This window comes from Erpetoichthys calabaricus, chromosome 5 (genome assembly GCF_900747795.2).
Source record: "Erpetoichthys calabaricus chromosome 5, fErpCal1.3, whole genome shotgun sequence".
Classification (NCBI taxonomy): domain Eukaryota; kingdom Metazoa; phylum Chordata; class Cladistia; order Polypteriformes; family Polypteridae; genus Erpetoichthys; species Erpetoichthys calabaricus.
The window spans coordinates 214,100,218-214,127,510 of record NC_041398.2 but is presented as its reverse complement, the minus strand read 5'-3'; the positions used below and the strand labels follow the sequence as shown (position 1 = coordinate 214,127,510).

General features: G+C 36.7%; 1 protein-coding gene across 1 annotated transcript in view; it reads right to left on the bottom strand.

Moving 5' to 3' along the window:
* The window catches only part of ccbe1 (collagen and calcium binding EGF domains 1), a 353,313-nt gene that overhangs the window by 28,378 nt on the left and 297,642 nt on the right, over positions 1-27,293 (bottom strand). The window contains exon 6 of the mRNA XM_028802493.2: positions 20,071-20,177. Within this exon, the coding sequence (XP_028658326.1) occupies positions 20,071-20,177 (107 nt within the window). The remainder of the gene's footprint in view (positions 1-20,070; positions 20,178-27,293) is intronic.

Below are 27,293 nucleotides of genomic sequence, written 5' to 3'. Positions count from 1 at the left end.
AAAAGCAAAATGTGGAAGCCATTCCCATTGCCAATGCTCAACAGTCTCGTAAAACATCCGTAGAACTGCACTCAAACATTTCAAAAGTTTTAAGGGAATTTCCAATAGTTATAAAAATGCTGACAAGTACAAAGTATTTCCATTACCTGAAATGTCATACTGCATTTATATATAGTACAAGTATTTGTGTTTATTACATATATTGAATTTTGATATTAATCCATATGCTACAACAGAATCCCTGTTTCAGTGATTAATTAACTTTGTAACTAATTGGTTGACAACTTGTTAGAAATTTAACATGGAGTATGCAAAAAAAATGCAGAATGATGTTTTGGGCACTAATTATGTTTTTGAGCTGTTAATAGAAGAAAATTCAGTCCAACTACCATTCATAATTTCTATATCCTTTGCACTTTAATGCATATTCAGCTTACACTCATGGTATTCTTATATTGTGCAAAAGATCAGCTCAGAGCATTTAAAACAATTTTCAAATCTAAAATAATTACAGACGAATACAGAAGCAAGCATCATTTCTGTACATATGTACACATACAATATATTTTCAAAAATGCATTAATTAACTCATGGAAAACAAAATAATACTTTCTATGTACTGCTCCCAACATGGAATTAATCTAGACTGGCCTAATAAACAGAAACAAATCTTAGCAAAATCACTGTAAATCAGAAAGCAGAATACAAAATTTAAAACAGAGACAATCAGCTGTCTTAAAGTTAAAAGACATTTACAGATATCCCTTTCATAAACATTCAGAAATAATTGGACTTGACTAAACATCCATGATAAATTATTGCTTAAATGTTTCATGATCAAAATAATCACATTATCTCAACTAAATGGTTTCATTTAACTATGACTTCACTATTTTAAGTTAAAATGTCTTACTTTTAATCACTTAACATGTCAAAAATGATATGCAAATAAAACCTTTTAGAGTTGAGTATCTTCACTTCGTGTATGATAAGAAAGTAAACTCCTTCAAGCCTTATAAACTACAAGAACATTAAACAACTTCATCAGACAGGTTACAACGCTCTTAAGTAGTTTGTCTTCAACAACAGTGCTCATCAGACCAACACAGCTCGATCACACCATGCAGTCAGGTGATTTAAGGGATAATGAAATGCTCGATTAAAAAAATCACCTCTCGTTTAGGGGAAGGTCATCCTATTCTACTTTGCTGGTACTGGAAAATAAAATAATACAGAAACAACTAACTTAATAAATACTCACATGCTGAAATGTTAGGTCAGAGTAAATATTTGTATATCTGAATGTTGTTTTTAGCCTAGTGTGTGTATTTCTTTAATAAACATGACCTTTCAGTTGAAATAAGTGTACTCAACAGTAATACGTTAAGGTATGCTGTGAACTGCATCTTTGCCATATATGTTAATGGGTGCCATCTTATATACTGTAAAGCACCAGTCAAACAATGACCATCATGAGAACTTAGTCTCTGTTACAGTGGGGAAGATGTTGCTCATCTGATTTTTTTTGTCTGGTTTAAAAAGAAATTATGTTTTGTTTAATGTGATGAGCTTTGTAAAGTTAGAACATTTTATGATGTTTTAACATGTCTAGTAAGAAAGATGAATAATTTAAATAGAAAAGAGCAAAAACAACAACATTTATTTATATAGCACATTTTCATACAAAAGATGTATCTCAAAGTGCTTTACAGGATGAAGAAAGAGAAAAAAGACAAAATATAAAAATAAAATTAGGCAATTAATATAAAATAAAAGTAAGGTCCAATGGCCAGGGAGGACAGAAAAGACATTTTGTGTTAAGAAGAAAGACAGCAAAGTGAAACGGTAGTATCTGAGGGCAGAAAAATGAAAAAAAAAAACATTGTTTTTTGAGGAAAAAGAAAATAAGAAAAAACTTGGCTGGTGTTTACCTGTGAAAGTTCAGAAGGTGCAGTCTAGAGAGACTCAAGTGAGTGGTACACCCAAAAATTCAGGAGTGAGAAGCAAATGAAGGGCTGGTTGAGTAGGACATAGGAAGGCTTGAGTCTGTGTAACAAACACTCTGGGGTCTTCTGGAGTGTGTTAAATAAGAACTTTGATCAAAGGTTATGAAGATTTGGTTAAGTGAATAAGGGGCTTAGACTTGTATCTTGACTGTCTTCCTTCATTTCCAAAGTACTTTTCGCTTTGCCCTTATACTAAAACACTGATAAAGGGAGATTTACTGGCTTTCACACTGACCCGTCTCTGCCTTCTTCCTTAACCAATAAGTTTTGGCTTTAAAGAATTTAACTGTTATGACGTCTGTTTTGGTATTTGATTATGGTTTTGTCTAGCCTGTGGTTTAATTGCTCACAGTAAATGAGCAGCCATCATAAAAAAAATCCATTTAGATGGTGGCACCCATCTTTTTAATTTTGTGTTAAGGGATTTTATTACAGTGAATAAAATACATCTCTGTAAGCCACAGAGTACTGCATGGAATTCAGATCAGATCAGACGCTGCATGCATATATCCCTATGCATATATAGAGCTGAGAAGGAAATTTATTTAATATGAAGTAATCATTTAAATATCCCATAGATTAACAATCATTCAGCATATTAAATTAATTTTAATATGCCTTCATTCATCAACCATAATATTGTGGTACTAAATGTCATGAATGCAGTGGGCTGGCGCCCTGTCTGGGGTTTGTTTCCTGCCTTGCGCCCTGTGTTGGCTGGGATTGGATCCAGCAGACCCCCGTGACCCTGTAGTTAGGATATAGCGGGTTGGATAATGGATGGATGGATAGATGGATAAATGTCATATAACGGAATTACAGATATGGCAAAAAGGGAGTGTGGTGCCACCTAAAATTCCCCAAATTAGGTTAGGGCCATCACTAGCCTGTCTAGATATACCCTTAACCAGGAAGCCTGACCCCAAACTCCACAGGTAGGCTTTGGCCAGCACAGACTCAAAATGGGGCCCTTGCTTTTAAAGTTCAAACAAGATAGATAGATAGATAGATAGATAGACAGACAGACAGACAGACAGACAGACAGACAGACAGATAGATAGATAGATAGATAGATAGATAGATAGATAGATAGATAGATAGATCATTTGTCCCCAGGGAGAAACTTAAATGTCCCAAACTATATCAAAATGCCCATCTAGGGAGATAAACCCTAAAACCTCTGGAAAGAGAAGTCCCAACACAAATCTTTACAAAGTGAGAATTTATTGAAAAAAAAACAGCAAAAAGGAAAAAATGCCTAAAAAGCAACCCAGGGTAAACAAATACAAGACAGAAAGCAAAATTCAAAGACAAAAGTCTGAACCAACAAACCAAAGAAAAACAATACCCATAAAACCTCCAACAAATGTATTAAACCACTGCTGAGATCCTCTCTCTCACCTCACTTTGAAGCTGAAGTTGGTCCCAGCAGTAGTGACATTAGGGTGGCCCTGACTCTTGGGGTCCCCATCACAAACTTAAGGAATTGAGGAACATTTAAAGATACAGTACATAAATACTAAACAATAAAGTATGAAAACAAAAAAATGCATAAAAACAAAGATTACCTCAAATCTATATATATATATATAAAATGCCATGCTCAGGTCTGTCTGTCATATAATTACTTGCAAAGTACTGAGGCTAGAACATTGAGCTTGGTCTTAATTGAAAGGTTATGACCTGATCTGACCTGAAAATTGAAAAAAAAAATTAGCTAGCAGGGACCTCGACAAAGTGACCTTTTGTTGAGTGTTTACCATGACAAAGTGAGAGCAAAAAAACAAAAATAAGTGACATGGTGGAAAGGAAAATAAAAAAAGCTACATCTTTTGAGCATCAAGCAAATCACAGATGTCAATTATGTGATGATGAACCCCATAATAGGAAGAAGAAGAGCAGTGACATCTGCCAAGTCCCAAGTGCAAGATACAAAATGCAATAAGACAAAGACGGAGAAGAACATGCTGACAAACAAGAAGAAGATTGTCAAACACATGCTCAGAGTTCATAATGAAGTGTAAGCCTTTGTGTTTATTGCCCATTAAACATTGCGCTTAATTAAAAGGCTCTTCACTTTGGCTTCTAAAAACAACATGCGTATATAAACATCACATAAACAACACTAGACCTTATTAATCATGCAGAAACAATGGAAAAGTGACTTGTGCTCATGGCAAAGTGATTGCAAAATAAAGTGCTAACCACTATAGTGGCAGGAAGAGGAAGAAGAGCAACAACATCTGCTGAGCATCAAGAAAATCGCAACAAGGCATTTAAGTAATGAAGAACACAAAACAATAAGAAGACAAGGCACTGAAGCACACAGCCAGGCAAAAAGTAATTCTTAATATGCACAGGCAAACACAATGACTCAGAAATGAAATGCATAACAACAAATGAGAAGATCGTCAAATACTCAAAACTTCTGACCATATGCAACCAGTGATTTACAGCTTTACCAAAGTGATCACTGTGAAGTGGTGAAAACAATGGAATGTGTTGCCAGAATGGAAAGTTTTAGTTTACGCTATATGGACCACTTTTATTTCAGTACCGTAAGTCTGCATGTTCCAGTAGTTTAACAATAAAAAGGAAAATAAACACAAGCCAGGCTATAATAATAATATATTTTATTTATGAAATGCCTTTGACATGCTCAAATCGCTCATATAATGCAATACTCATCACTCCATCCCACTTCTTAACTCATCCACTATCTAGCCTATGTGCTAGTAGAGCTTTAAGATTCCTGGACTGAAAGGAGATTAAATCCTGAAAAATATTGTTATACTCAAAGGTAGAGACTTTGATTATTTTCCATGTACCATAATTTTTAAAACCCCGTGACCCTGTGTTCGGATTCAGCGGGTTGGTAAATGGATGGATGGACAATATTTAAAAACAAAATGCTGTTAATACAGTATCTATATTCAATAACGTGGCCAACAAGAAAAGCAGTCCATCTTTATGAGATAACCTCATAATAGACATTATTACATTAACCAGCACACACATACAGCAGTCTAATAGAATAAATAAAACATATTATGTCAGATAATCAAAATTGTAGCTGTATTCACAGAACATTTAAAAATAATATTCCCCTCATGTATTACATTGCAATAGTCCTGGCTACCGAGTATTAATTTCACACATCCGTAAGTCATGTCAAAGCCCTCTCTGTTCAGGCAATGTTGTACATAAAAAAAAACATTAATGTTCAGAAACATCAAGCTGTGACATTATCTCAGGCACAATGAGAAAAATGACCAAACCTTTGCATTTAAAAATATAATGTTTAGTTACAGCAAACCAATGGAAGTTCTAACAATACACATAAAAACATAATGAAAGGATGAAACAAGAGGTGCAGAACTAGCACAATACCATACTCCAGTTAGGGTAATATAAAGAAAAGTAAGACTCATGTTCCATGTTGACATGCTCAGATTCTCACCAACTCCCCCTCTAATACAGAGTGATTCTAATGCCCCCCCCCCCCCCCCCCCCCCCGAGTTATAATATGTTACTGCCTTAATAATGAAGCAATAGAAACGAAATATCACAGTGCAAACCTTGATAGATGTGTAGACAATCCAATCACATTCAGTGTTGGAAATAGTCATCTCCTTCTTGCAAACACAGATTAACACGGCACTCCATATTGGCCAAAGTATCCAATAGCATTGTAGGGGAGATGGCAGCAATTTCCTGTTCAGTTTTTCACTGTAATTGTTCCAGTGTACGAGGCGTGTTCTTGTACACTTTTCATTTTAGCGCTCTCCAAAGCAAGAAATCCAGAGCTCACAGGTTCGGGGAACGAGGTGGCCATAGCCTCTTTGAAATGACCCGAATGCCAAAAAAAGGATTCAATTTGTGCTATGGTGCGAGCTGATGTGTGACAGGTTTCCCTTGCTGGAAATAACCTTCACTGATCTCATGGCCATCCAGTTCATTCATAAATAAGTCAAAAATGTTCAGGTACACGTTAGTATTGACGTTGGTGACGAAATAAATGGCCTATTACACATCATATCTCAGGGCCCTGCCCATTAGAATCGCCGTGTAGTTCCTGTGATATCAGAGTGACATTAGCTCCATCACAAGCTCCCAAATATGAAACCAACCTGATTTATGATGATGGGCTCTAATCTGCATTCAGTGTTTATTAACCTCATTGGTAAAACACCAACTTGAAATTTTATGGTAAAAAATATATGGGGAACCCTGAAGGCCTTCTTAACAAGACAGATTATCTCATATCTTTCCCACAGAAATAAATTGGAAACCAAGAAGGTATCAGAGCTAACCAGCGAAAATACTAGAATAGATCAAGAACATGCCAGGTGTCCAAGTTAGGCTCTTCATAGGAAAAGGCAGGCTCTGCATTCAGAGCTCAACCTCTTAACAACTAAAAAAACTGAACAACTCATTTTTAAATCAAGACATCATTACTATGAACATGGAGAGAAAGCTAATAAGCTCTTAGCTCAACAAATCCACAAGCAAGAAGTTCGCAATGCAATCCCAGCAATCATCAACACAAACGGAGACAAAATCATTGACCATAAAACTATAATGCACACATTTAGAGACTACTATAAATCCTTATATTCTACTGAGTTTAAAGAAGACAACACACAATCTAATGTATTTCTGGATGCATTACAGATACTACAAATATATACTCTTAGTGCAGAGGAATTGGATAAACCTTTGGCACTATCAGAATTACTAAATGCTATAAAGTCACTTAAGAGTGGGAAAGTACCAGGCCCTGATGGCTACCTTGTTGAATTTTATAAGAAATTGTCCACTCAGCTAGCTCTTCTTTTATTATCAACATTCACAGAAGCTAGAGACAATCAAATTCTACCTCAGACTTTTCGCCAAGCATTAATCACCATCTTTCCTAAGCAAAATAAGGACTTATTACAATGTGCATCATACAGACCAATTTCACTTCTGAATAATGATATTAAGATACTCTCCAAAGTCCTAGCTAGAAGGATGGAGAAAGTGTTCACAAGATCAAACTGGATTTATTAAAGGCAAACACTTAGCTTCCAATCTTCGACACCTGTTTAATGTAATATATTCACCCGTAAAGTCAAACATCCCAGAGATATTATTAATGTTGGATGCAGAAAAAGCATTTGATATGATTGAATGGAACTACCTTTTCACTACATTAGAGAAATTTGGGTTTGGCCCAAACATTTGTGCATGGATCAAACTACTGTATACCAATCCAGAAGCTTCAGTTTGTACTAACAACATTAATTCAGACAACTTTAAACTAGAATGTGGTACCAGACAAGGATGCCCCTTGTCACCACTAAATTTTGCAATCACCATTGAGCCACTGGCAGTTCACTGTCGAAATGATTAAGAGATAAAAGGGATTATCAGAGAACGACTTGAACAGAAAATTTCTCTATATGCAGACAATATGGTTTTGTATATATCAGACCCACAAAACACTGTGGACATGGACACAAATAGATGAACACACACAGGCTTGGTCTGCAATAGAAATAAAATACTGCAGTACGTCTTTATATTCCCTGCTTTGTGCCCCTATAAATATAAGTTATCGCCAATATACTAACAACTCAATTGTGCTTCACTCAGAATATGGAACCAATGTAGGAAGCATTTTAAGATAGAGCAGCTTTTATCTGTGGCACCTCTGCACGAGAACCACCTTTTTCAACCCTCGCAAACATATGCAGTTTTTAATATCTGGAAAACATTTGGGATTAAATTGCTTAGAGATCTGTACATAGACAACGTTTTTGCATCCTACGAATAATTACATTCCAAATTTAACTTTCCAGCAACACATTTCTTTCACTATCTTCAAATTAGATACTTTGTTAAACAGAACCTGCCCAGTTTTCCTCATCTCCCACCTTCCTCTATGCTGGAAAAAATATTGCTCAGTTTCGAGGACTCTACAGCATTTCTGCAATATATAAAACCATTTTACAGTCCCTCCCTTTCAAAGATCTAAGAGGACAGTGGGAAAAGGATCTCTCAATCAACATATCGGAAAAGGAGTGGAAGGTAGCAATGCAGAGAATTCACTATGCATATTCCATATGCTCAAAGCATACAATTATTTAACTCAAAATTATATATTGAGCACATCTGTCTCCTTTAAAATTGTCCAAAATGTTTCCAGAGCAAGATCCAACTTGCGAACGTTGCAATCTAGTTCCAGCCTCACTGGTTCACATGTTTTGGGCCTGCACCGAATTAACATCATTCTGGACCAAAATCTTTAAGTGCCTATCAGACAGCCTTGGTGTCACAATCCCTCCTGACCCATTAACAGCTGTGTTTGGTGTACTTCCAGATGGGCTTAAAATGGAGAAGGACAAACAAACTGTAATTATCTTTACTACACTGTTGGCACGCAGACTTATCTTGCTCAACTGGAAGAATCCTAACTTTCCTATTTTAAGTCAATGGGTAACTAATGTTATATATTATTTGAAATGGGAAAAAATCAAATACTCACTTAAAGGATCTGTGCAGAACTTTTTCAAAACCTGGCAGGATCTAATCAATAACATTTTAGATTTAGCTCTTAAAGCACTGCGGAAGCAAATTCTCTTCCTATTTCTTTTTCTTCTCCATTTATCTTTATTCACTTATTAATTCATCTATGTACTTATTTTTACTAGCTCTAAGTGTTACTCTGTTGGCCATGCTCTCTTTCTCAGGGGTGGGGGTTGATTTGTTTTTTTTGTAAAAATTTATCTATTTGTATGGAATGATTACAATAAAATCCATCCATCCATCCATCCATTTTCCAACCCGCTGAATCCGAACACAGGGTCACGGGGGTCTGCTGGAGCCAATCCCAGCCAACACAGGGCACAAGGCAGGGAACCAATCCCGGGCAGGGTGCCAACCCACCGCAGTACAATAAAATTAAAAAAAAAAAAAGAACATCTCTTCACTCTGCAGGTACACTGTTATTCTGCACATGCACATATACAAATTAAAGCAGAAACCTGTTTAGTTTCTGCTATTTTGAAATACTATCCTTCCCATATCATGAATGAATTCTTTTCTTGCAATTTGAAGAGAAAATGTCTACTATATATTTCTGAGCTGTGTTAGGTCACTTCTTCAGTTTTACTTTTTGAGTGTAAATCTCACAACATTTTTCTCTTTAAGCATGGCAAGGTCTTTTGCAAGTTTACACTTTTTTGTATAATCAAATCAAATGATTAAAACAATTAAGTAAAGGTAATTTTTTGGAGGAAAATGTAGCTTAAAAGGTGGAACAACAATGCTTAGATTAGGAGCTCTGAAGCTGAGGTTTCATTGTCTTTATGTGCCCACTCCCTTAGAACCCCTTGGCTTTCAGCAACATTAGCTAGTAATGAGATCTTTCAGTAAACGTCTCACTTTGGGGGCTCCTGCCTATTAGACCCATCAGACTCATGTCAAGGTAACTGAAGCCTGTTCATTTTATGAGACACAGGGATTATATAAGCCAGATAATTGCTTATAGATAGATAGATAGATAGATAGATAGATAGATAGATAGATAGATAGATAGATAGATAGATAGATAGATAGATAGATAGATAGATAGATAGATACTTTATTAATCCCAAGGGGAAATTCACAAAATATGATATGAAAAGAAAAAAACACGGAGCTGCTGAAAAGGCTGCCACTCTCAGCGGTGCCTGAGTCATAAAGTCATAAATATATATATAAAAGTATACTTAATATCTAGATGTAGAACACTGACAACCATGCAACAAAGAAAAGGCTGTTCTTCATTGGATTATATGTTTTCCAGAGTTTCTTTGTGTTTAGTGTTTCTCTTTTGAAATCTTTCCATGATGTCACTGCCCACCATTTTCTTTCTCCAGTGCACAGCCATGGGTGCAGAGGGTGTATGCACTTTAGTCATGCAAAGCTCTTTTACTGTCAATTTAGTGAGAAGCTTGTAAGTGCTAGAAGCTTACCCAACACAATATTTTATGACCTTGTTACGCATTGACAAATATACACTGGTGACTCTTTACTAGCTATTTAGAGTTTTATTTTATCTTGGGACAGTAAAAGCAATTTCACAATACTAACTCCTTATGATGCGATGTGTTTACACTTGGACTTATTTAAAATCTTTCTTTGCTGTGGAGTGTGCTCATTGTTTTGCCATGTTGTCCTTTGTCTCTATCATTGATGTGGTCGAGTCTTACTCTGCTCAAGGCATTTGGTCTCATTGCTATGTTCTCTGCAACCTCAAGGGAAAAGTCCAACCGTTTCTGGAACAAGTGCTAAGGCTCGTAGCTTCTCTTCTTAAAGTATGCCCCTCTCCCAGCCTGGATTCAGTCATTGGCACAGAGCTAATGGTAGATGAAGCTCATTTTAAAACTTGTGTCTCCACCCCCAAGGGTGTTCAGAGTGTCATCCTCAAAGTATTATAGGAATAAAATAAACTTTACGGGCCAAAGAGGGTTCTTTCGATCCCCAGCAAGGGATGACTTCTGTGCACAGAGAAAACGACGGCATGAACCTCTCAGATAGCTTCTGTTGATTTTATCAGAGCGTATTTTCAGGTAAAGGTGCCTACCTATAGGTACATAAGTTTACTAATGACTTTAGATTACGGGTACAAGATTAAGACTAATGTCCTTAAAGGTGAGTCTTGCCTTGGTGTAAGTCTGCAGAAATGCCAGCTCATCTTTAATTAATACCTTAGGTCTTCAGATGAAATTCAGAAAGCAAGATGACCAAAAGTTGGCTCATAGTAGGGGCAGTTGGCTTTCTATATCTGTGTCAAGTTTGTTCATATAGCAGACAGTGCTTTGTACGCTGCTCAAAGCCTAGGAAAATGGAGCTATGTCCACTTATTACTACAAGTAACAAACATTTTTCTATTGCAAGGTAATGAAGAACCAACCTTAAATGATTTGGGAATCTACCTCAAGGCACAGTTATGAGCTGTTTATTTTAACATACATAAATGAAATGTTGGAGGAAATTATAATGGACAAAGCCCACATAAAATTTATGAACAAGGGGATAACATGGACACTCTGTAACCAGGCAAGAATAAATCTGAAGACTCTGGTGTGGTGGCAGTAGTGCTATTCATTTTTACAGCTATTAATGGTGAATTTAATTACAAGCTAATTAAACTTTTTTTCTGCCTCACAGATAGTTGTTACAGACTACTCATCGCTACTTTATCAGTTTAGAAAATAATTAGTCTCACATTCATCATTTTTATTAATTTAATTTTTATTATTTTTACTTTTTTTGCAAAAGTAAGGACAGCATTCAGTCCATAACAGTCATAGGTAAATTGTCACAATACGTCACCGAGACATTTTCTAAACACTGTCATGGTACCCACTTCAAACACATGCTATTTCATATACTTTTCTTCTATATGAAGAAGTGCTTTCCAGTCTCAATTGTGAAGGTATCTTCTACTGGTGTACTACATTTTTCAAAATTCATCTAAAAGAATTCTGCCCTAGGGTACACTGTCTGGGGCTATTTACTGCATTGTGCTCAGTGTTGACAAGATAGTGTCATGGCTGATATTTTTTGACAGTACAATACTTTTTGAAATATTTTGTTAAAGTTTATTGAACTGGTTAAAAATTATAAAATTAAATCTGTATATTTTTTATGTCATTGTAATGCTACGACCATTTTGGGAATATTTTGATGGCCAAAGCCATGCCTGTCATGTGATCTCTGCATTGCTGCATTTTACATCATCATGTCAATACCAGCATGGGAACTTCGTTGTCCAAGTTTATAGATACATTTCTTTAAAGAAAATTAATCTTCTCATGATTTATTTAGAGAAACACCTTTAAATGGGTTTCTGAAATCATCCCTGATTTTTCTGAATTTGACCTTGTGTTTTGGATTCTGATGAAGTCAGTTTAAAGTGGTAAAGGCTTTAGACTTCAAACCCTGAGGTTCTGGGTTAGATTCCCGCTACTGGTACTGCGTGAACATCAGCAACTCACTTGACCTGCCTGTGGTCCAATTGGAAAACCAAAAAGTAATGTAACCAATTGTATCCTAAATGTTGCAAGTTGCCTTGGATAAAGGACTCAGCCAAATAAGTAAATGTAATGATCAGTTGGAACTGTCATGAATCAGAAGTCAAGAGACGTGCCTTCACCAAAAACGTCATGCAAAACTCTTAATGGAGTCAAAAGGGGAATTGCTATGAATCGGCAATGAAAAGATTCACTACTGAGCATGCGTTGAAGTTGTTTAAGGGTTGGATTAGGCATATGAGACATGTTGCTAATGATACAATTCATACTGAAGTTCAGCCTTCAAGGTATAATATTACCACCATATTATATTATTAATAAAAAATGGATGGCATGTTTAGTGTTAGTTATTAGACATTCATAAATCAAAACACTGCAAAATAACATCAGATCAGTGTACAAATACATATGTTTTAATGGATGTTTACTTAAGCTTTTTCTTTTTTATTAAAAGGAATAAATATTAAAATATTTGCGCAGCAGTAACAAAGGACATGTTGCATGTTAGTTAACATGTGCTATTAAGAATTTCACTGTACTCTGCACACATTACAATAATCTATATATAAAAGCCAAATACCGTTGACTCACTCATCACGAAATCTTCCAAACCAGGAGGACTTGGGACTTGAAATTTGAAATGTAGGTTACCCTTGGCCCATAGGTGCTTGCTAAGAAACAGTTTCAAAAATTTTGTGGTCCAAGCGCAAAATTTTGATAGTTTTTTAGACCCATTTGTATGTCTGTCTGCTTTTCACAAGAGAACTACTCAACGGATTTAGATTGGGTTTTTTTCTATAATTTACTTGAACATTCCATTGATTGTGTGACTTTCTCATCTTGCTAAGTATCATAGTTTGCTTGCAGTACCGATTTATTATCGCAAATCTGAGAGAGACTCATCGGGTTACGGGGAGGGGGGCAGGGCCCTCCTCACTCACGCGCCTGCCTCTGGGTGTAACCTTAACTTCGCTTAGTTAGCGAACAAGAGAACTACTTAACGGATTTAGATCGTTTTTTTTTTTTTCTATAATTTGCTTGAACATTCTGGTTGATTTTTTGACTTCTGTCATTGCGCTAAGAATCATAGTTCACTTGCAGGAGCGATATATTTTGCGCTAATCTGAGACAGAAGCTGCGGGCCGAGGGGAGGGGGAAGAGTGACGTCAGGTGTAGAGAGCTGGGTAGGGCCCTCCTCACTGTCCTGTTTCACTAATACGCGGGTGAAGCCGCGGGGGATAGCCAATAAACCTATAATATACAGTTACTGCAGTGCAAAATCATCCAAATTTAAACTTATTATATATATATGATTTGATTTCTGAGATAATATTAAATATTTCTCCCACAATCCCTATCCTTTTACTTCCCTGTTGTATGTCCTACTGGCCTATTATCTGTGGGTTCTGACTGAAGGTATGAAAAACTTTCATTAAATTTCCTTTTAAGAAAAATGAGATTGTCCACACACTGCAATAAACTGAGACCGTTCTGCAATATCCCCGCCATCCAAAATACTCACTTACTGGGCACAGACAAAGCAGGGACAGACGTCGGATTTGACCAGAAAAGAACGCAGTGGGAAGTGTCACTAGTTTTTGCTTAAGCACAGTGCCAGATCCACTTCTTTAGAATTTCACCTTACGTAAGTGAAAGGTTTATCGATATTTCGAGCCCTTATTTTCACATCCATGGCTCATGGGAGCTACAGTAATGACAGCTTGCTGCTCCCAGTATCATATGAGTATACCATGAAAACTGTTACAATATAAAAAGTTTGTGCATTGCTGGTTCCTGTAGAGTTCAATTTGAAAAGACGCCTGTGGAGACAATGGTGCGTTATTTAAAAATGTTGTGATTCGTCACACTCGTCCACTCACTAAATTAACCACAAAACACTTAACCTACTGTGACAGCCCACTTTCAGATACAGAGATGACTGTTGAGCCCTAACAGTTTTTACCTTCACATCATTGCACAGAATGAGAACAAAAATTCTGCCAAAGTGCAGTCAGTTTGTCATGTTTAGTTCTAGTTTTACAATTAGATTTTTACTTTTCCTGCTTGTGAAGAAAGATGTTTTTGTTTGCCTTCATGTTTAATTTCCGTCATGTGATAATGTCATCCGATACACAATGCATGACCACATTTCATATTGACAGTATTTTCTACTGTGAAATATAATGAAATTTAGCTTCATGCCTAATTTGGATCCATAATCCTGGGCTCTGCACCAAATGCTGTGTGGGGATGTAAGCCGTAGCAATAGTGACGTGATGCATCTAGCCTTCTGAGGGTAACGTCCAAAGCAACAGCGCAACACATCTTGACAAGACCCCATTACGTGATGAAACTTACAAAATGACAATGCAGTAAACTAAAGTAAGTAACTAAAGATAACAAAATTGTATTATCCTGTGACTAATTATTAAGGCAAAGCATCTACTATTACTATTCCCTGATGTTTAAAGCTTCCAAGAAACTACAATAGAGCAGCAGAAAAAATGTATCTGAAGCAAAAAAAGTAAATAAAAATATACCTCAGAACATGCTAACCTGCATTGTAGGGAAAACTCGGAGGTTTGTGGCAGGACTGGCACTCCAGCCACAGTTAGAAAACTCACACTGTTCTACTCCATTCAAACTAGTGTGGTGTTGATGTGTCACCCGTTGCACAGCTGGAGTCGAGTCCTAATTTGGGATCTTGAGGGGGTTTGTCATGTGGTGGGTGCGGCAACACGCTGCATGCTCCCAATCTCAGATCGTAACAATACTCATATTAGTTTCTCAGGTAGCCTTCACTCTTTATGAATAAAAAGATTCTTTACCCCTAGCGTGTCAGAGAATGACATATCTGTATGCATTTGGTTCATTTTGTTTACACATCTTCTTGTTTATTTTTTGTATATTATTGAGCAAAAAAAGCCTCAACATGCAGTCTCGCTATCTCATTTGAACCACAATTTTCTTAATTTTCAGTAGAATCCCAGTAGTTACATTTTAATATCTGCTGTTCATTGCTTATAGAGTAGGAGTATTTTGTGAAAGTAAACCCCTAAATTTGTTTACAGCTTTTTTCCAGTCGGTTAGTGTTTCTTTTCTCTACATGTTGAACTTTACACTTGTTTTCATTCAATTGTCTCACTACTGAGTATTGTCAAGGTTCATTTGAATTGGCCTTTTCACTATATTTGAATTAATATCATTAGTAATTGCCCTAGTGCAGATTCCTGAAGGACACCAGAGATGACTTGTGAAGTATTTTCCTTAAATCTATATTATCTGTAGGAAGTATGGAAGCACAGTGGCTAACACTGCTGTGTGTGGATATTATTCCTAGTTGCTGTTTGAGTTGAACTTCCAAGTTTTCCAATTTCTTCATATTTTTGTACTCCAGCTACTTACATTTCTTTTCAAATCCCCAAACACATGCATGTTAGATTAGCTGGCACAATTGTCTAGGGCTGTTTCCCACTTTGTGCCTGGTGCTAAAAGCATAAGCACAGTCCCCAGATGACCCCGGCATGGATTATGGCAGGTTTGAGAATGTGTATATGAGTGTATGTGTTCTTTTTCTTCTTTTGTTAACCTAGCTCACAATCTAAATTTAAGTTATTGCTGATGTCCTGTGGATTTTAGTTTTGGTGTTGAATCACACTTTAAGATTTCAGAATATCTAAGTAAATTTTATCACATGCCTTGCCTTTATGTACTACTGCTGTAGTCTAGTAAAATTGTTTGGCAGGATCTCTCCTCCTAAAATCACTGCTGGATAAAATTTACAATATTCTCTTTTTTTTAATAAATAGTCTTCTACTCTACTTCAGACATCATTCTACATGGGAAAGTAGTTTGGCCTGTAATGGGAATCATTTCTCTGCCCTTTCTGCAGACTGGAGTCACACTGGCAACTTTCCAGTCCTCAGGTACTTCTCCCTCCTGAATTGAATCCAGGAATTTATTTATGAACAATTTAAAAACAATATCTTTCATTTCTTTCAGCACTATTGATAAAACCCTTTCAATTCCAGATAGTTTTATTCCTCCCATCTAAAACTAGAAGCACATCTGAATGTTTTCTTTTAAAATGTTTAAACAAGCAGCTTGTTTTTGCTTCTGCCTGAAGTATTCTATTTATTTTTTTCAATTATTGAAAGAAAAACAAATTTTTCCCCAAATTAGAAATCTTAAAAATATCTTGGCCTAAGAATTGAATGATTATGTGATTCTTTAAAAACTATGAAAGCTTTTCTGGTGGTAGACAGAATTATGAGCTTTATTGTATTAACTAGCTTTGGGAATTATATAAAACGGAATCTTACAAAGTTTAAAATATTTACATAACCCTAATTAAAATATGGCAGATAAAATTTCATATAAAGTGCTTTACCACAGTGTATACACCAATAAGATTCTCTCTCTCTCTCTATTTCGTGTTTTTTATGATATATATTTACACAAACACATATATATCCAGACATGTGTGATGTTCCTGTTTTTCTTTCTAAATGGACCATTTACATTTTTTACATATAAAGCTTGTTAGGAAGAAAATGGGAAATACTATTTATGGCGAAATAAGAAATCCCCAAAGGGATGTTTCTCGTATTTTTGCAGGATATATTTGCTTCCATGGTCAACCACATCCACTTCTGGCACAAGATTGGTCCCAATAGGCCATATTCAGCCAACATTTTTTTCAGTCTTTAAGCAGAAAAGAAAACAGATTTCTACCTAGAGAGTGAAGAAGGGATTTTTGACCCAGACAGAATATGTCTTCCACCTGTGCACTGCCATCCCTAAAGAATACAGCAAAATGTTTTAATTTATAAGGCAGACAAGAGTATAAACTGGATCAGTTTAATACTGTAAATTAATTTTGCTTAATGTCTGTTATAAACAACTAGTTTAGGATAGTAGCTACGTATAAAATGAAGAATGCTGTGGTCTGCAAATTCCAATACTTCTAAAGCAGAGGCATTCATTTAGAAACATAATGTGAAAAAAAAGATTGAAAAGAAAAAAACTTAACACTTTCTTAAAGATATTTGACTTGTGCCATCTGGCAGGAACACTGCGTACAAAAATGTAATAATGCAGTGCTTTATACAAAAATAATGCAACAAATGGTACCTCTTTAATGCTTTCATTTCAAATAGATTGTAGTCATTTTTATTTTATTGTTTAACTATTACACTTCAGTATATTTTTTAAGGTTCTGTGTGTGCACTGCAATTTTCATCTTGGAATTAATAAACTATCTAATTGTCAAAAAGCATGGTCCTCAATGTTCGTGTTCATAATCACAAGTACAGTATATGTTTTCATAGCTTAAAGGCAGAAGAATTCTGTTCAAATTACTGGTTCTGGTTCTTGCAAACCTAAACTAGCGTAACTAGGTTTGAAAAGTCATAGGTGGCTAATTGCTTGGACAAGATATTTCATCTATTATATTAAAACTATGGGAATATCCAGTGTCTTCAGAAAGTATTCAGATACTTTCATTTTTTACAGATTTCATTATGTGGCAAACTGAACCATTTCAGTTCATTTTTACCCTCATCAAGCAACACTTAATACCGCAGAATGACAAAGCGAAAACAAGCTGTTCAAGATTTTAGGAAGTCTGTTAAAAATAAACAACTGAAACATCACATTAATGCAAATATTCAGAATCTTTATTCATTATTAACTTGAAACTCCTTTGAGCAGCAATGATGGCTTGGAGTCTTCTTGGGTAAGTGCAGCAAGCTTTGCACACATGGATTTGGGAATTTTCTGAGATTCTTCTCTGCACATACGCTCGGGCTCTGCCAGGTTGGACAGATTCATTCCATGGATGTCTATTTTCCATGTCTCTTCAGAGATGTTCGATTGGATTTAAGTCTTGGCTCTGGATGGACCACTCGAGAAAATTCACAGAGTTGACCCTAAGCCACTCCTGTGTTGTCCTTACTTTGTGATTAGGGTCATTGTCCTGTTGGAAGGTGAACCTTTAACCCAGTCTGAGGCCCAGAATGCTCTGGGGCAGGTTTCTTATTAAGGATATCTCTGTACATTACTCCATTCAGCCCTCCCTCAACCCTAACTAGTCTAACAGTCCCTTTTGCTGAAAAACATCCCCACAGCATGATGTTGCCACCACCATACTTCACTGTTGCAATGGCATTGTGCAGGTGATAAGGGGTGCCTGGCTTCCTCCTGACCTGACACTTGAATTGAGGCCTAACAGTTCAATCTTGGTTTCATCGGATTAGAGAATCTTGTTCTTTAGGTGCCTTTTTCCAAACTTTAAGTAGATTTTCTTGTGTTATCTGACCATTCTGGCATAAAGCTTAGATTAGTGGAGTATTGCAGTGGTGGTTGACCTTTATGGAAATTTCATCCATCTCCACAAAGGTTCTCTGGAGCTCATCCAGAGTGATCATCTGATCCTCAATCATCAAGGCCCTTCAGTTTGGTTGGGTAGCCAGCTTCAGGAAGGGATGTGGTTGTTCCAAACTTATTCCATGTAAGAATTATGGAGGTCACCAGGAACCTTCACTGCTGCAGGATTTTTTTTATCCTTCCTCAGATCTGTGCATCAACACAATCCTGTCTCTAAGCTCTGCAGGCAATTCCTTTGACCTCGTTTTTTACTATGATACACATTGTGAAGTATGGAACCTTCAATAGACAGGTGTGTGCCTTTCCTAATCCTGTCCGCACAAACTGAATTGACCACAAGTGGACTCCAAACAAGGCTTAGAAGTATCTCAATGATGATCAATAGAATGGGATGTACCTGAGTGAAATTTTATCAGTCATAGCAAAGGGTCTGAATGCTTGCATCAATGTGCTGTTAAGGTTTTTTTTAATATCTAATAAATTTACCAAAATGTATTTTTGCATTGTCTTTCTTGGGTATTACATGTTGAATAATGATGGAAAAAAGATTAATTTAAATGAATTTAACATAAGGCTGCATCATAACAAAATGTGAGAAAATGAAGGGGACTGAATACTTCCAGAAGGAACTAAAACATGTAAAATGTGGTCTCTCTGGTGCCTACGTTAATTTTTGAGATGAGAGACCCTTAAAGTTAAGTTTTTATGTTGTCTATATTTTGCATGATTCTTCCTTGGGAACTTCAATCTTCTCATGGAACTTTCGCAGCCATGCTGAGTGGTGACTCTTAATTTCCCTGGTAACACTTAAACTGCGGTTGTGTTTGTTCCTTGTGAACAACTGGCATCTCCTTCATAATGCGTGTCTGCCTTTCAGGGTAGGTTACAGCACCATTAATTACACTTTGGAAATAGATATATCTAAACAAGCAAACACAGATTATTCTTTATAGTGCCTTTTCATAGGGAACACTATCCTGAAGTGCTTCCTATGTACTTATCCACTGTAAAAAAATTTTTTTTTACAGTTTTCTAAACTAGTAGACTTGGTGACCATCTCTGGGGCACACAGTGGTGAGAATTCAGTCAACAATGGTTCTGCAGTCCAACCTCGTAACCACTTGGCTAAACTGCCTACATTATATATAATAGGTTTTGACTCTTTTTATAGCATGTCTCTGAAAACCTAAATTTCTTTTCCCAGCAGAGAGATGCAAGAAAACAAAAGTTAGAAGCACAATAGATAGATGTGTCATTCCATAGCTGCGGTTTAACAGTCATAAGTTCAACACAGTGCACACTCCCTCTGTATCTCAGGCTTGACCATAATTACCAGTTTACAGCCCAAATTACTGGAGTGTAATTGGCTTGCTACCAGATCCAAATATCTCATTTTTCTTTTTTCCCCAGGTAAAATAACATGACCAAGTTCCACAGTCCCAAAATCCCTTGTTTAAAAATGTCCATCCGATATGCATCCTCTTAATTCCATATCTCCTTAGATTCTACTATGCACCGCCAACTATAGTAAGATACCAAAGATCACAAAATAAGAAATACATGCATATCTGAAGAGGTTAACATAATAATCAATGAGGTGTAATGGTTTATACCTTCTGTTTGAATTGCAAGACGGCCTGTTTTATCTGCTGAAACTCCTCACATGTTGCTGAGCACGTTCCTGCTTTCATGACATGGTCAGATTTTTCAAAGTGGCTTACTGCAAAGCAAAACAAAAAAAAAATAAAAGAAAATAGTAACAAATAAAATGTTATTTCTATAATTACTCTAAAAAGACCATCAAACAAGTGTGTGCCCAGTCCATTACAGCTCTATTTTTAAATATGTCAGCATCACTTCGTATCTTTAATATCTCAAAAGTTAACTTACAGTTAACTAGAGAGCAAAACAGGGTAAGCCTAAACTGGTCACCAGTTAACTACAAGCAATTAAGAAAACATTTTATTGGGTACACATTAATAGAATTTGCTATTTTTTTTTTTTTGTATTACTAGGCAGTTGTACTGTGATAGCCATTATGGATGTAGTGAGAAGTTAAGCAACATGACACCTTTTATTGGCTAACTAGAAAGATTACAATATGCAGTCTTTCGAGGCAACTCAGGCCCCTTCTACAGACAACATGTAATCACATTTTGATATCTTGCTTGAAGAAGGGGCCTGAGTTGCCTCAAAAGACTTCATATTGTAATCCTTCTAGTTAGCTAATAAAAGGTGTCATTTTGCTTAACTTCTCACTACTGTTTTTTTTTTTTTAAATATGTATACAGTATTTTACAAAAATATTTTCTGGGGCTTTCTTTTGTACTTTAATGGATGTATAGTGGGTTCAGAAAGGATCCAGACTCCTTCACTTTCTGCACATTGTATTGTTTTGTAAATATAATTTAAAATGAATAAACTTTACACATTTGCCCATCAATCAACACTCAATAGACCATAATGACAAAGTGAAATCATGTTTTCAGAAACATGTATAAAAATGTATTAAAACTTAAAATTGAAATCTCTCACTCATATATGTATTCACAACCTTAATCCAATACTTTATAGAAGCCCCTTTGGCAGCAATTACAGCTTCAGGTTTTCTTAGGTAGCTCACTACAAGCTTTGCATACCTGGATATGGGCAGTTTATCCCATTCTTCCTGCCAGACCCTTTTAAACTCTTGTAAATTGGATGGAAAGTGTCTGTAAACTGCCAGCTTCAGGTCTATTTACAGATGTTCTATGGGGTTTAAGTCTGGGCTTTAGCTGAGCCACTCAAAGCCAGAAGCCACTCCAGCGTTGTCTTGGCTATATGCTTTGGGTCATTGTTGTGCTAATAGATGAACTGTTGCCTCAGTCTGAGGTCATATGCATTCTGGAAAAAGGTTTTCTACAAGGACCTCTCTGTATCTGGCTGTATTCATCCTTCATTCAGTTCTGCTGAAGCACCCTTTGTGTTTTGGGTAATAATTGAGTAGTATTGGTGCAGTCAGCTAGACGTCTGCATGAGCTAATGGCCAGGGCCCTGCAGGCTACAAAGGATGCAAAATTTTCTAACCTGTATGATAAAATATTTGTTCTTTGTTTTCCTCCGAACCTCCTCCTAGACTGGCTGATCATGTCCTTTTTAAGCTCATTATAATTATTTCTTGGAAATTAGTTGTCCACTACTAGCCACACGCATGTTGCCTTCCCTGAGTTTACTTGTCTCTAGTAAGCAGCGGCTCTTGACACGGCATTTGTGGCAGCCAGACTGAATGAATGTGGGCTCTCAGAACGTGAAGCGTGTGAAGAAGAAAGCTATTTGTTATGTTTATGATAGTGATTTATAAATAGCTAGTGACTGCATTATATAGTAGATCCTAGTTCTAGTGATGATGAAACACAGAAAGGTGATGACTTTGCCCAAACAAGGTTACTTCTGAATGTGCGCAGAAATATCACACATGCTTTGTTCGGTTCGTAGCTAAACAAAGTTTTGGAATTGTTACCATTCAGGGGAGCAAATCCTAAAAAACAAGTCAATTAAAATTAATTCAAAAGAAGTTCATTAGCAGCAAAAACAGATTGCTAATTAAGAAAAGGGTTAGAATGAAAACCTGCAGGACTGGAGTCTGAGAACCCTGGCCTAGACCATGGTTTGTCCATTCCAGGTCATTCATGGTGAGCTACTGGCTTTTTTTGCATTCAGAGGGTTAATGGTGAGATGTACTGGTCAGAAAAACAATAACTTGAAATGCCTCATGGATAGCAGATTTCAACTGCAAAATATCTGAGCTTACATCCCAGGTGTTTGCATTTTATTTTATTTACTTTTTGCAGTAATGAAAATAAAAACATTATTTGATGCACTGATATAGAAATTGTTGTTTGGAAAAGGCATTTGGCAATGAAGCGATACAAACATCATGCACTGATAGAGTGGGCACTATGCGAATCGGCTGAACCACAAATAAAGTTTATTGGAGGCTTGACAAAAGATTATGAAAACTGGCAAAAGAAAACCCCAAAAAGTTAAGCCTGCTTTGTTTGTATTTTTAATTTGTTTAAACTTTAAGTTAAAGAAATGAAATAGCTGCAGTGGGACTAGACATGGAAACTCATTTCTCATGCATGTACTGTATGTAGGTCATTTAGGCCTATGTGGACCATGAATACATGCTGTATTGTAGCCAGCAGTACCACTGACCAAGAAATTGTTACTGCGGCCCTGCTGAGATCGTCGTCCTTCCAACAGATTCTCCCATTTTAGCAGAGGACTTCTGAGGCTCTGTTATAATGACCGCAGTGATCTACAAGGAGTTTCTTGGAATTCGTAGCTTGGTTTTTGTCCTGAGATGCAGCATGAATTGTAGGACCTTAGTACACAGTCATGTGCCCTTCTAAACAAGGTCCACTCAATTCAATTAACAACAAGTGGACTCCAATCAAGTTCTAAATACATCTCAAGGATAGATAAAGAAACCTAATGCCATGGCAAAGGATCTGAATACTTGTATAAATGAGAGATTTCAGTTTTTGATTTTTAACAAATATACAAACCTTTCTGACAACATGTTTTCACTTTGTCATTATGTGTTTTTGAGTGTAGATTGATGGGTAAACATGGCAAATTTATCCTTTTCAAATTATATCTACAACACAGTAATTGTGTTGAAGGGTGAATGGTTCTGAATACTTTCTGAATCTGCTGTAATAGCAATTTCTAAATTCTCCATTGCTCACTTGCAGCCAAGTTGAACTGATACAATCAAGAGCATAGTCATAGATAGGTGGTGGTGGTGGTGGTGGGGGTTTCTAGTTTCAACCCACCCCCCTTGAAAAGTTATACCTGATTGATCATCGATGGCAAGATGATTCATGCAATGTTTAATTACGCTGGAAATAAATTTCTGCCTACACGCCTGATCACAGCAATCAAGCACAATTAGAAGAAACAAGATAATCCTCAAGACAAACGTACACAGTTCTTTGTATATACAATACTTCTGAATGATATAACGGCCCACATTCCAAACAAAACACAGTAACTCTTCTTTTTCTTGCTCAAATACTTATCCAGATTTTGATCAAATGCTGATGAGCCAATTCCCTCTCATTTCCAGAAATTTTAGCCCACTGGCAAGGTAAAATATGTGACTGCAATCAGACATCCTTCAAAAAGCTGAAAGCAGTGTGGATAACGAATGAATGGTTGCTCTGCTGTGCTTATGTAATGTGTGCTTTCTAGCCATTCATTTATAATGCAAACAGCTGCATTGTATTTCCATGGTGTTCATGCAAAGGCAGCTTCACCGTTATTGCTATAAATTCTACAGTCCATCGTAAATCAACCAATTTTAGATACACACAGACAAAATAATAAAGTACTGCTGCTCTTAATAAACTCATTTCTGTTCCTAAAACTATTTTGGTTAAATTAAGGCAATCACCCCTTATCTAGCATTAAAGATTGATTTGCCACTTCAAACTAAATAAACATCTGTGATATCACAAGCAATACAAATGTGCACAATTATCAAGCACTGCCAGATTCTTTCAAAGGTAAATGAGAAGTAACATTAAGCAATGGTTTCCTTTACAGGCAATGGGTTTGAAAAATGAAAACTGATCTGAGCTAGAGGCCTGCATTCCCACAGAACCCAACTCATTTCTTTAAGAGGTTTGTAAAGGTGCAATAATGTGGATCTAAAAATAATTTAAGCCTTTCGTTTTTTTGTTTTAGTTTGTCAGTAGTCGAATAAATATAATAAAGGTGATCCACATCATATTTAAGCTACAACTTGCTGTTGTAGGCAGTGCAATGGGTGACAACACAAGTCTTAGAATTAGAATGTGTACACAGAATGCAGTCAACATTCAGGTCATGCCGGAACCAACAGTTAGATTAGTGTCAAAGTTCATGTTGTCCGAGGGAAATACCGTGAATATCAACAATGTTTTGAAGCTATTAAAATAACGAAAGAAAAATGAGACACACGGCAGGTGGAGACTGCCTGTCATGATATGTTTTATACAGTAGCCATAAGTCAGGCGCCTTCGGTCCAAGGCATCGTTTCTTCACAATTATCAAAGTACAAACTAAACTGGCATTCACAAATACAAGTGACCTGCAAAACATCAAACATTCAAAAAATGTGTGCATTTTACTTGTCAGGCTATTCCACCATATGACATGGTATCTGGAAAAAGTTTCATTCAATTTACCCAACGCTTGGCTGGCACAGCTGCCAAAATTGAAAAATGAGATGTCAATACATTATTGCCAGATTGTTCAAAAATACCCATGCATCTTAAAAATGGGTCAGAACAAGCAGTGTTTACTGCTTCACAAACTAAAGTGTTTTCGGAAATTGGTTCTCTGCTCTTAGGCAATAAAATAATAATCATCATTGAATGCAGAGCAAATACAGACACTTCTTCTTCCTTTTCAAGCACATTGATCCCACAGAGAAGTGCAAAAAGATGATCAACCTTCTCCTGGAAATCATCTTTCATTTTATCCATCCACTTCTACTTTGGTCTCCCCTGCTTTCTCTTTCCCTGTACTTCCATTCCCATTACTCTTTTGCCAATGTTTTAATTTTCTTTCCTCATCACATGTCTATACCACTTCAACCTAACTTCCAGTACTTTCTCAGATATCTCTCCTACTTTTATGTTACCTCTAATTGTCTCATTTGCTTTTCTGTCCTTTTTTGGAAGTCTACACATTCATCTCAATATTCTCATTTCTGCCACATTTAACTTTTCCTGTGCTCCCTTTACTGCCCACGTCTCAGCTCCATACATCTTTACTGGTGTTCAAAATTATAAAAGAAAAAAATGAATTGCAAAAATTTTAAAAATGTAAAAAATTGCAAAAATTAAAAAAATTTAAATTGACGGTCTTCAAAATGTTAAATTTAACCCTTACCTTAATTATATACATATATATATATATATATATATATATATACAGTAATCCCTCCTCCATCGCGGGGGTTGCGTTCCAGAGCCACCCGCGAAATAAGAAAATCCGCGAAGTAGAAACCATATGTTTATATGGTTATTTTTATATTGTCATACTTGGGTCACAGATTTGCGCAGAAACACAGGAGGTTGTAGAGAGACAGGAACGTTATTCAAACATTGCAAACAAACATTTGTCTCTTTTTCAAAAGTTTAAACTGTGCTCCATGACAAGACAGAGATGACAGTTCTGTCTCACAATTAAAAGAATGCAAACATGTCTTACTCTTCAAAGGAGTCAGGAGCAGAGACTGTCATAAAGGCAGAGGAAAATCAATAGGGCTGTTTGGCTTTTAAGTATGCGAAGCACCGCGGCACAAAGCTGTTGAAGGCGGCAGCTCACACCCCCTCCGTCAAAAGCACAGAAAGAGAGAGAGAGACAGAGAAAAACAAGCAAGCAAAAATCAATACGTGCCCTTCGAGCTTTTAAGTATGTGAAGCACCGTGCAGCATGTCGTTTCAGGAAGCAGCTGCACAAAAGATAGCAACGTGAAGATAATCTTTCAGCATTTTTAGACGAGCGTCCGTATCGTCTAGGTGTGCGAACAGCCCCCCTGCTCAATCCCCCTACGTCAGGATCAGAGAAAGTCAGCGCAAGAGAGAGAAAGAGAAAAGTAAGCTGGGTAGCTTCTCAGCCATCTGCCAATAGCGTCCCTTGTATGAAATCAACTGGGCAAACCAACTGAGGAAGCATGTACCAGAAATTAAAAGACCCATTGTCCGCAGAAACCCACGAAGCAGCGAAAAATCTGCGATATATATTTAAATATGCTTACATATAAAATCCGCGATGGAGTGAAGCTGCGAAAGGCGAAGCGCGATATAGCGAGGGATTACTGTACAGTATATATATATATCTATAAATATATAAATACTAACCATCCCCTGTGGTTTTGCCTATATAGTAGTGAAACAGGACAAACTTTAAAAATCAATAAACAAACAGGTATTGTTAGCTAAGCAGGGGCAAGGTCTGCTCCAAAACATGGTGAGAAATAGACCGATTCGAACGGAGACTAGCTTGTGAGTAAGGAGGGCCCTGCCCGGCTCCCCACTCCTGATGTCACGCTTTCCCCTCCCCTCGGCCCATAGCCTCTGTCTCAGATTAGCGTGAATATATCACTCCTGCAAGCGAACTATGATTCTTAGTCACAAAATCAACTGGAATGTTCAAGCAAATTCTAGAAAAAAACCCGATCTAAATACGTTAAGTAGTTCTCTTGTTCGCTAGCTAAGCGGATGTAAGATACGCCCTGAGGCTGGTGCGAACAAAACAATCCAGACAGCAGACTGAACTAAAAAATTCCCGTAAGAGATCTTTTGTAAGATATCTCTCTCGTGAATGTCCACAATGGGATGTTATTTTTTGTGTGCAGGCAGAAGAAGATGGGTTGTTAGTTGTTTCTCTCTGGAAATAGAGCAAATCATTTTAGAACAGCTTTACAAATTAAAATCACCGTAGGAATGGTCTTGAAAAATCACGTGATGTTCTGCAGCACAGAATTTTGTATTTCATCTTTTGGATACATACTATAATTAAAAGCATAAACACAGCAGAATTCTTATTTACACCTCTTTTGTTAGTTAAGAAATGCAAAACACAGTATTAAAAAGCAGCAGATGAATGGGAATGAGCACCAATTAATAAATGATAGTAGAAAGGCCTGTGGTGGGTTGGCACCCTGCCTGGGATTGGTTCCTGCCTTGTGCCCTGTGTTGGCTGGGATTGGCTCCAGCAGACCCCCGTGACCCTGTCTTCGGATTCAGCGGGTTGGAAAATGGATGGATAGTAGAAAGGCATGATACAAGGATAAAAA